This window comes from Periophthalmus magnuspinnatus, chromosome 8 (genome assembly GCF_009829125.3).
Source record: "Periophthalmus magnuspinnatus isolate fPerMag1 chromosome 8, fPerMag1.2.pri, whole genome shotgun sequence".
Classification (NCBI taxonomy): domain Eukaryota; kingdom Metazoa; phylum Chordata; class Actinopteri; order Gobiiformes; family Gobiidae; genus Periophthalmus; species Periophthalmus magnuspinnatus.
The window spans coordinates 7,718,415-7,729,618 of NC_047133.1; the positions used below are offsets into that span (position 1 = coordinate 7,718,415).

The 11,204-nt window shown below is 39.9% G+C and overlaps 1 protein-coding gene across 1 annotated transcript; it reads right to left on the reverse strand.

Annotated features, from left to right (window-relative positions):
- Positions 1–1,701: 1,701 nt before the first annotated feature.
- LOC117375314 (uncharacterized) lies at positions 1,702–9,543 on the reverse strand. Its single transcript, XM_033971613.2, has 6 exons — positions 9,402–9,543; positions 7,119–7,308; positions 5,752–6,152; positions 5,170–5,280; positions 4,496–4,986; positions 1,702–3,069 (listed from the first exon to the last, which is right to left on the reverse strand). The coding sequence occupies exons 1-6, from the start codon at positions 9,437–9,439 to the stop codon at positions 2,582–2,584; spliced, it is 1,719 nt and encodes a 572-aa protein (XP_033827504.1). The 5' UTR covers positions 9,440–9,543; the 3' UTR covers positions 1,702–2,581.
- Between the last annotated feature and the right edge of the window lie 1,661 nt (positions 9,544–11,204).

Sequence of the window (11,204 nt, forward strand, 5' to 3'; positions counted from 1 at the left end):
TTTTTTTTTTTCTCAGCCAGCAATTAACTGAATTAACATTAGAAAATCTACATCAGCTCTGGGTTTGTAATAAATGTTTCTTTGTTTTTTGTTTTTCTGAAAAATAATAACCTATTAAATTCCATTGTTCTCACCTGTTTAATATGACTTTTGTTTCTGAAGTTCGCTGCAGATCTTCCGTATGTCGGGGCAGTAAGATGTGACTTTGATCTTCACACAGGACTGTAGGCTCTCATCTGTGAGGCAGGAGTGGCCTTTGAATTTTATGAAGTTCATGCTTGAGAAAACTTGCTCACATAAGTATGTTGAGCCAAAGATCAACAGCTCCAAATTCATACTTTTCCATGTTCACATATGTGTCAGGAATGGCACTCTATGTTTCAGAAGCCAGTCTGTCGGGTTTGGGGGGGTCGAGAGTAGTCTTCTGACGGGCGACTTCTTCAAGATTCGATGTCAGGCATTTGAACTTAGACCCCCATAAATCTTTATTGGCTGTTGGCCAGTTCAGTTTCTTGATTGGGCTTACTTACTCCCGTGACTGCAGATGTGTTCAGCAGAGATGGGTCAGTGTCCAGTGATGAGACAGGGAAGGAGAGGGTATTTTTTATTTTATTTTTTTCTCAAATGCAGCTTACATTGTCTTCATACCGAGGTTCACAGTGTCATCAGCTCTTGATCCAGTGACTTTTGAAGTAAATTCACAAAGCCCTTCTATGCTCCTCTCATTCTGGGTTCCCCATACGTTGACACTGACAAAAAATGAGTGCTCTTTATTCCTTTGTTTTTTAAACACACAATAGCCTCACAAATGTCCTGACCCTGTGTTTGGCCCTGTAGCAGTATCGGTTCAATCAGATCTTCCTGCGGCCCATTAGAGTTGACATATCTGCATAACAGTGCTCTCTGCTCAATATCATTTACGCTTATTAACAATTGTCTTATCACAGACAAGTGAAAATGCTTGAGCTGTCATCAATTTACTTACAGGTGATGTTTATTGCCATTTTCACGGTCCTGTCCTTGACGGTCTTTGCAGAGAGAGGCATTTCTCTAATTCCTCTTTTTGTAAGAAGAGGCTGAGCAGTTACAAAACTAGCAGCTGTAGTTGACTGTGGAGAGGTGATCCACTTCTTAAAAGTCTGTTTGCTCTGCTCAACTCTCTGTTGCATTTGCGAAATTGCTCTTTTGCTCATATTCAGTTGGACATTTTTCAACAAATACTGACTGTTTATTTTGAAAATGTATTTCAGTGTTGCATTTTTTTGTTGTTTGATAATTTCTTCACCCATATCAAGGACACAGATAAGCCCGAGCACATAGTAAGCCAGTGTTGTTGGCAGTGAAGGTAAATGAATCTGTCCACGCAGAATTTAACGCTTGATTTTCTTTTGAGACATTTTTTTTTTACGTTGATGTGATGTACATTTTAGTTGACAAATTATTAAAAAAAAACAAAAAACTTTGACCTTGATTTCAAAGATAACTGTGCAGCAAAGTAAGCAAAAATATATATTTTGATATATGTAAATAAAAATTGTATTAAGAAATAACTATTATTCAATTTATTTATTTTTGTCAAGGGCAAAGGAATCCACTACAAAGAGGAGCCGCAGGTTGCCCACCCCTGCTCTAAAGAGGAGCCGCAGGTTGCCCACCCCTGCTCTAAATTGTACCTTCCTTAAAGAAGGGGTGATACAATTCAATGAGGTATTAACTGCTAAATTGTTACTTTCATTCTGCATTTTAATTGCTGAAAAGTATACATATTCAAAATGTTTAAAAATGAAACAAAAGAAAACGTTTTACATTTTCAACACATACATGTTCAAGCCCTCAGATTTGCAGCAAATATGCAAAATGCCAAGGCATAAGCAATCAACCCTAAGTGAGTCAATCCAACTTAGTAACAACCAGAGAATGCTGTAGGGGACTTCTTTTTTCAGAAGCTAGAACAACAATAACATTTTTAAAGTGAAAACAGATCAATCTGTATTGTGTATCTGTAAGAGCCAGTATATAAGTATACAGGTCAGAACCATAGACATCAAAACAGGAAGTCTTAACAATGAACACAGTTAAATTCATGTAGTTCTAAACAAGAGGAAACTTCAAAACGAGCTCCTAAAGTTTTTCTTATGTTTCTAAATAAAATATGCTTTTGTACTGCTGTAATTATGTAATAACTTACTGTGTGTACAGTAGGCTTTGACCACAACTTATTTGGGGAATCCAAAATCTTGAAACATTTTACATAATAATGCAATGTTGAACCAAAGATTATGCAAAATACAAAAAAAGTCAAAACAATTCAAAATTTTGAATGAATAAGAAGGCAACTGTTCCCTGCAATCATACATCATTACATCGTGCATGTGATTCTAACATTAATTTACTGGAGTCTTTTTTATCACATGTATTTTTTTAATGAAAATGCAAAGTTAAAATCAGTCTCTTGTCTGTCTCTATGGTTTTAGCATATTAAGCCTATCGTCCATGTAAAACAAAGTGCTATTGTACCACACAGCGCTGCTCTGTCTCTGTCTGTTGGTCGCCCACTGCTTCAGACAGAGCCTCATTGGCCTCAGTCTGTCTCCCATATGGTCTGCCCCTCTCTTTGGATTTCCTCCTCGAGGTAAAACTCAGACATAAGAATGGCTTGTTTTCTCTTGAAGGACGGTTTCCCGTTCTCCAGGAGCTTGTGGATCTTCTGCCATGATGTCATCTCCGAGTGCCACAGAGCGGATCGGGCGCGGATGAACTTGGACAGCTCTGTCTCACTGCCTCGGGCCAAACTCATGCTGTCTTTGACGATGAAGAAAACATCCATTCCCAGAAAGAGAGCATTGAGAGCAATGAAGCCTCCTCTGGCTCCGCGGGACAGGGCCAGGGGTCCTCGCGCCGCAGCCTGCCCCACGTCTGGCAGCTCAGCAGCCACTCGTGGGACATTACGCAGAGCTGCACCCTCTTCAGCTAAAACTTTACCTGCACCAGCCACCGCCTCCTCAGCCCCCCGCACCACCACACCAGAGGCCAAGTCCACCATGGCATCAATGCCTTTTCCCACTGCACCTAAAAAGTCAAGGAGCAAGTGGAAAAAAAACGAATAACATAGTTACAAAAGGGTTCAACAAAACACAATAATCGTACATTGCAAAAAAACAAAACAAAAAAAAACCCCAAAAAAACAAGTATCCAACAAGGTTAAGTAATATTACCGGTAATCCCACCAGTAAACCTGATTTTTAAAACATTTCTACCTAAAACTAAATGGCATTTATGGCATCCATCATAGATTCAGGCAAGGCAAGTTTGTTTGTATAGCACAACTGGTACACAAAGTAATTCGAAGGGCTTTAGAGAATAAGACATTAAATCAAAACATAAATAATCATTATAAAATTAATATTAAAAGAAAAGAGTGCAGAATAAAACCTTACAGTCATATACACCGCTAAACAGAACCATTTTGAGCCTTGATTTAGACATTGTCAAACATGTTGGAGATGTACTTTGATGCTGGTCCATGGAGACACTTGTTCACAAGCAGAGCTGCTTTAAAGTCTATTCTCTGAGCCACAGGAGTCAGTGCAGAGACCTGAGCACAGGACTTGAAGCATGTGTGTGTTGTCCTGTGTCTGTTTGTCCTTACTGTTTGTATCTATGTGATTTTACTGGGCAGTGTCTATGAAAAAGAATTTCCCCTTGGGGATAATAAAGATCTGTCTGTCTGTCTTATGTGCTCACACTTCTTGATTTTGGTCAGGACCTGAGCAGCAGTGTTCTGGATGTACTGCAGCTGTGTTAATGCTCGTTTGGAGAGGCCAGTGAGCAGGACGTTACAGTAGTCTAATCTACTGGAGACAAATGCACAGATAAGTCTCTCTAAGTCTGATTATGACAGTATACCTTTCATTTTTGCAATGTTTTTTGTTTTATGGTAATAAAATGGATGTTATTGATTTGATGCGGCTGTTAAAGTTCAAGTCTGAGTCCATTATTACCCCTAGATTTCTAGCCTGATTTGAAGGTTTTAGAGAGAGAGACTGGAGGCTACCACTGGCAGTTTCTCTATGTTTCTGGTGAAAAAAGACAGCATGCAGAGATTGATCAAAACAGGTCACAGGATTGACCCCTGGGGCACCGCACAGGTCAGGGCCATGTCATCTGAGACATAGTTTCCAAGAGGTAAAGTTAAATAAAAAGGTAAAGTAAAGAAGGAAGCAGCAGGAGTATGCAAGGATAGCTTCTGCAGTCTTCAGAAGCAGGAAGCATTTTAATAGAAGAGTCCTAGATAAAATATTTCAGCTCCTCTTTACTTGTGAATTGAACAATGCTGCAGATTTAAGAGAAAGCTCTAAAATGGAGTATGTGTGTATCTGCTCCTATGGTTAGATGGCTTTAGTTCTCCAACAAAGTCCAACAGAAGATTGTATTTAAGTGCATTAATGTTTTAATTAATCTCTGAATAATAATCTATAAAACAAAAATCCCTTACCTGCTTTGCCCAGTATCTTTCCAACACCCACAGCTATATCCACAGCATCCAGAGGAGAATCTTCAGAGGTGACGTCATCCAGACAGTCCTGGATCTTCTTCACATCCTCCATGAACTTTTGGAAGGTCTCGCTGGCCCTCTTCTGCTGGGTGTGGTTGACCCCGATCTCGGTTGCCGTGGTGACTGCACTGTTGACTCCGCTGGTGATGCCTAGTCCCACCCCGGTCATGGTGAGGGCCAGAGAGACTCCTACAGTCACAGGGATCAGAGCCAGCCCAATGATGGACAGTATCCCTCCCACAGCCCCGACAGAGCTGCCCGTCACACTGGAGATACGTGCGCCCTTGTTCATGCGGTCCAACTGAACAGCAGTCTCCTCCAGCTCCTTCAGAAACTGCTGCATTCTGGGCTCAGACTGACTGAAGCGCTGCATGAAGCTGCTGCAGTACTCCTCTTGGAACAGGAACACCATCCTGAAGGCCTCATCCTGCCTGAGAACAATAACATAAACACACACTGACTTAGAACATATTAGTCAGGTTTATTTAATGCCATATTACAAGTAATGCAGAGAACTTCAGACAGGTGGCTGATGTACAGTATAATGTGAGTGGAGTGGGTGTGTGGGCCTATTATTTGTTCAGTATTATTCTTTTAATCAAAACTTGTCTTACCTGAGTTCCTGAAGCAGAGTAATGATGTCCAGCATCTTTTGAACATTGTCTTCTGAGATTTCTTCATCGATGTTCACCACAGGACTGAAAAAGCTGAAGTCGCTCAAAGGCCTGTAAAGTAAACATTACCCTTACTCTACTGGCAAAATGTGTATATATATATATATATATATATATATATATATATATATATATATATATATATATATATATATATATATATATATATTATGCCTACTCAAATAAACAATAATAATAAACAATAAACTCTGTAATGGCCATTTTGACACACAAAGTAACTTCACAGTTTGGTTTACTGTTAATGTTTATCTACACTATTGGCTGTTTCTAAAATGTTCTTACATTTGTACAACTGGACTATTCAAACAATATTGACTTCTCAGTCACTCTCTGGTTATTCAAACTTCTTCTGTAACCACAACTGCACTTTGGCAGATTGAAGAAGCTCTGGCTTTTATACCTATGAGCCCTCCAAAAACCACAAAGTTACACTTAAACACATACAGACGAGGGTGACACTATACACATTTCCAGTAGCTCTGAGAACATGTGTCTCTTTACCCTTTCTTGATGGTGGCGCAGATCCTCTGCACAGCCTGGATGTACTGGTCCAGCTGATAGGCCAGAACCTCCACATTCTGCAGTTTGGGGCTGAAGAATTCTTTGTTGTCTCGTTTGAACTTCACCAGCAGGGGGCAGATGTTCTTAGCAGCAGTGATGATGTCCTGCACTGTGCCCAGATCACCCCCTTCAGGCAGCAGTAGCACTGGGTTCTCCTCCTGAAACACCTGCACAGAAGTGACAGCCAGTCTCTCCACAGCATCCAGGAACACGTCCAGAGTCTGCAGCCCCATCAGGGAGGTCTTCAGAGAGGCACTCAGCTCCTCCTGCAGCTGCGTCTTCTGCTGGTCTGCCGAGAACAGCTTACTCCTCATGAACTCCATGAAAGCATTTCCTTTGTCCTGGAAGCAATTAGCAAATAATGTCAAAATGTATGTGTTTGAAAGAAGATTATATTATAACAATTCACCTTTTTTTCTCTTCCTGAAAAAGAGAAAAAGCTACAACACTACATTAAGGTCACCCAAAGTCTGACCCTCACCTGGTCCTTCACCCAATCTCCCCCCTGCTTGCCCTCCCCTGCTTTTCGCCAGAGCTGTTATCACCAAGAGCAAGGACACACCAGGCCTTTGCTGTCCCAGGACGTACAGTCATGATAAAGGTAATATCAGGCTGAGGCCCTGTGATGGAGCTATATCTACAATTACACCACATAGACTGGTTCACAGAAGGACAGTCCAATCACAGCAATTTAAGAAAATAACATCCAGTCGTTCTGAAACTAATCTGAAACTTGCTGTGCTTAATGTCAAATCTCTATGTAACGAATAATCTTCAATGAATCATTATATTTCTTTTTTTAATCTGGACTTCATCTTTTTAACCAAAACAAGACTTCCTCACATGTTAGCAGTGTTTTTTTTATCATTTGGTTATGTTTTCTTTAAAATGGAGCAAAAACAATCACCTTCCATTCTCTACTTAGTCATATACAAACCTCAACAGCAAAGACTAAGTTTTATTGACAATTTTACTGAGATGCTTTCAGTCATGTGCACAAACTTGGTTTAGTCATTACAGGTGATTTTAATTTACATGTGAATTATATATTTGACGCTAAACAGCTCAGCTCTGTCCTTAAAACCTTTGGTCTGACTCAGCATGTCAGAGCCCACCCACAACAGAGGACACACTCTGGACCTGCTCATCACAAAAGGAGTAAATATTTCAAATGTAAATGTGGTGGATGTTGCTCTGTCTCATCATTTCTGTGTCTTCTTTGACCTGTTATTCCCAAACCAGCGGCTGGTCCTGCAGTTGTTTGAAGGAGACAAATAAATTATAAAAAAACATACATTCTACAATACCTGGGACTCAGTCACATGTCTCAAGCCCAGGTTGATTCTGGCTGCTCTCTCTTTTATGTCGAGCAGGAGGTTTAACTCTGTCTCTCTCGTCAGCATCCATGTGGACAGTCCATCCATGAAGTCCCTCAGTGTCTCTATGTAGGAGAAGGTTTCCAAGGTGTAAACGTACAGCGCCTCCGTCAGGTCTGCCCTTTTCAACATAAATGATAAAAAGACAGATTTGAAATTTTCTTTTGTTATGGATCATACCTGAATGACTGAGTGATAACCCAACCATAAACGAAAGAGAACGATTTTTTTCTCAATAAAAATTGGTACGGGACACATTTTTGAAAGGAAAGTAAGCCATAAGATTAATATGACAGGTTTGTAGAGCAAATCGTGATAAGGGTCAACATTTGTGGATTTTCTGTTTGGATACATTTTAATATTGTGACAACATTAGCTCTGGCAGTAAGACAAATGAGAGTCAAACATAAAAATCACTAGTGTTGTTTTGAGTTCATTGTTGTCTTCTTACGTATCCAGCAGATGTCGCCAGAGAGGCAAGTGAAACAGGACAAAGTAACTGCACAGGAGACGTTGGAGATGTTTTCTGCATTTAAATGGGATGCTCCAGAAAGATTACTATGATTTATTTATGATTACAACTTTTCCACTCCTGACTTTACAAAGGCCTTATGCAGATATAAGACAAAATACCACATATACACCAAAGAATCATAAAGTAAGCAGAAACTGGGGTCAAGGGTGAAGTGTCCTATTTGTGGATACAACGACACAACATGCTGAGCTACTGTTGCCCTCACAGAAGAAGGTAAACAGCATGAATCATTAACTTTGTGATGTGTTTGTTTTGTATCTTGGCCCTTGCTTATCTCTTACAGACTGTGGTGACAGCTGTTTAAATTCAACTATTCTGGACAATATGTTTAACTCACAATCCTGTACTTGTCATTTTTGTATCAATGCTGTCTATTTGGGTTTGGATTAAGTTAAGAAAGACAGTGTTTCCCAATCAGGAGGACAGGGACCCTTAAATTTAAGGCATACAAGTACTTATTAGATGGTATTTGGGATTATCATACTCAGAATAATCCTGACTCTCATGACAATAGTACTTTGATGTCAAGATCTTGTGAGAATTAAGTCATGTTATAATGTTCTTACCACATCAAAAACATCGCCAAGGCTCAAAAATGCTCTGTTCCACCTTGTGATGTCATAAAGTGGTAGTTTTTAAGTTACAGCTACAGTTTACATTTTGTTTTTGCATTGACTGGCAAATCCAGGGCTGAAATTATCCAAATAATTCTAGTGAAGGCGTATAGAGTTCACAAACACAGTGGAGCACTTCCTGTATTACCTCATGACATCACAAGGTGGAACAGAGTGTTTTCAGTTTGAGAGAAGTACTCAGCCTAAATATGCAGGATTTGTCTGTTAAACATGTGAATCCAGGTATGTTTGTGATGAGGAAATAACTTTATAACATGGATCAGAAAGCGAAATATCATCAATAATAATCGTTTTTTGTGTAAATATTTTATATCTACTACTACTACTACAAAAATAATTAACTGCAGTTGTACCTGGAATGGATTTGAAGAGGTAAAATTGCTTAGTATTTGAACATAAAATATCTTTACATCCTTATGAACGTTTTTGTTGGTCAAATTTGAATATCAAGATGATTAAAACAAGAAAAAAATAGATAAACTTGACTAAACATGTTTTTTTATATACTAAACATTTACTAGTACACAAGTTAGGGGAAAAGCTTTGGGTAGATTGGAGACCACTGATGGTATTTGGAAATAAAACGACAAAACACACAATTTTTCCAAAAACTAAACACATCTTTGCATTAAGTCTGAAGCACATGTAAGGTGTGATATGTCTGTTTGTTTGTTTTTTTTATGTGAAATGTGAGTAATATCTTCTAAAATGTTTTAAAATACATACATAAAATCATCAGTATTTTAACTAGACTTGTTGCTTTCATAGGTATCCAGCAGATGTCACCAGAGAGGCACAAGTATTGAGATTTTTGAACCTTTATTTGTAGTTTTTGTTACATAAGTAGGCCTACTTGTAAGTAAGTTCTAAATGTAGCCTCCATCTACTCTTCAAATACATTCAGTCATATCCATCTATAGAAAAACCGCTGCCTTTGCCTGGTTTTTAGCTTATCGGAAAGTTGAGATCCACCTCAAAGGCAATACAAAATGTAATAGTATAAAAGTACAGGAATATAGACGTATAGTAGCTGCCTTTGTTTACCTTGTGGATAGTTCCTCTTCTTGTGATACTTCTTCCATTGTGGACTAACGAGGCCTGATGAGCAGATTGTGAAAACACATTTGTGGAGAGAAATATATACAGCGAAGTGCACGTGACTAATGCGTCTATAGTTTCATTTTCTTCTCTCAACAACTGGTTCAGCAACTTCTGACACACCCAGAAGTAGCCACAGTCTGCCTCTTCCAGTGTTATGAAGCAGCTTTAAAGGTGCGCTATGTAACTTTTCTGGTGGAGGGTCTGCCACCTGTGTGTTTCCATGGAGATCTTGGTATTAAAATTGTCTACCTGGCTTTTTAAAATGATTATTACAGGTGTTTTAATAGGTTCCTTTTCCAGACCAAGGTTTAGTTTGTTTTTGGTGCTGTTTTCCTACTAGCAGAGGCAGGACGACAGCGCCACCTGCAGTCTGACTTCTTCAGGACAGTATCCCAGGTGTGTGAAGGTAAAAAAAAAAAAGCCCCCTCATCCCAGTCCAAAATCCTCATACTGTTAATTCAACAAAAGAAAAATGCCCTTTGTGTTGCAAACATGTAAATTGGTACTTGAAAATATTTACACCGGTTATTGTCTGTGTTACATGAGCTTCTGTATGTTTAGGACATCATAAAAAATAAGATAAAAGAAGATTCATTGTCAATTCATGTCTTCATTTTACCATTTAAACAGGGATAATTATGCAAAATGGATTATGGATTTATTTTTGCTTTCTACCATGTTTAAAAGTTGTTTCTTCACCAAAAACATGCCTGAAGAGGTTTTAGATGTCATCCATGCATGTTTGAGTATTTCAGCAACCTCTTCTTGACCCTATTCAAACCCTCCTTACGGTTAGCTGTAAGATTCTGTACAAAGCTCCGCCCACAAGCCTACATCACCCATGCCCACGACAGTTCTCCATAAATATACAAAAACATGATACAAAACTGTACACAGCAACTTGGCAAACCTGATGTGATGTGCAGTAGTTTCATTAGCGGGATGCAGCTGATTGTGTTGTAATGGCGCTCTGCAGGGGGAGTGACTTAGGGCAAGGAGCAAAGGGAAGGGAGAGTCAAGCATGTCAAAAATTAAAATGAAACTTATTAAACATGTTAATACATTGTTTTGGGTGAATATAGCATTTTCAAAACAATACAAGGCAACATGGGGATCTAAATATGTTCAGTGTTAGCAGTTAATGCCACATAGATGTAAAATACCCGTCCTTGGGAGAATTATCGTGCACAAGACCCCGAGATACTTGAACTCCTCCACTTGAGGCAGAGACTCACCACCCACCCGGAGAGGGCAAACCACCTTTTTCCAGTCGAGAACCATGGCCTCGGATTTGGAGGAGCTGATTCTCATCCCAGCGGCTTCACACTCGGCTGCAAACCGCCCCAGTTCCTACTGCAGGTCCTGGCTCAAAGAAGCCATCAGGACAACATCATCTGCAAACAGCAGAGATGAAATCCTGTAGTTCCCAAACCAGGCCCCCTCTGGCCCCTGGCTGCGCCTAGAAATTCTGTCCATAAATATAATGAACAGAACCGGTGACAAAGGGCAGCCCTGGCGGAGTCCAACATGCACCGGGAACAGGTCTGACTTACTGCCGGCAATGTAAACACAGCTCCTGCTCTGGTCATACAGGGACCGGACAGCCCTTAGCAAAGAGCCCCGGACCCCATACTCCCAGAGCACCCCCCAAAGGACACCATGAGGGACACAGTCGAATGCCTTCTCCAGATCCACAAAACACATGTGGACTGGTTGGGCATACTCCCATGAGCCCTCGAGGACACG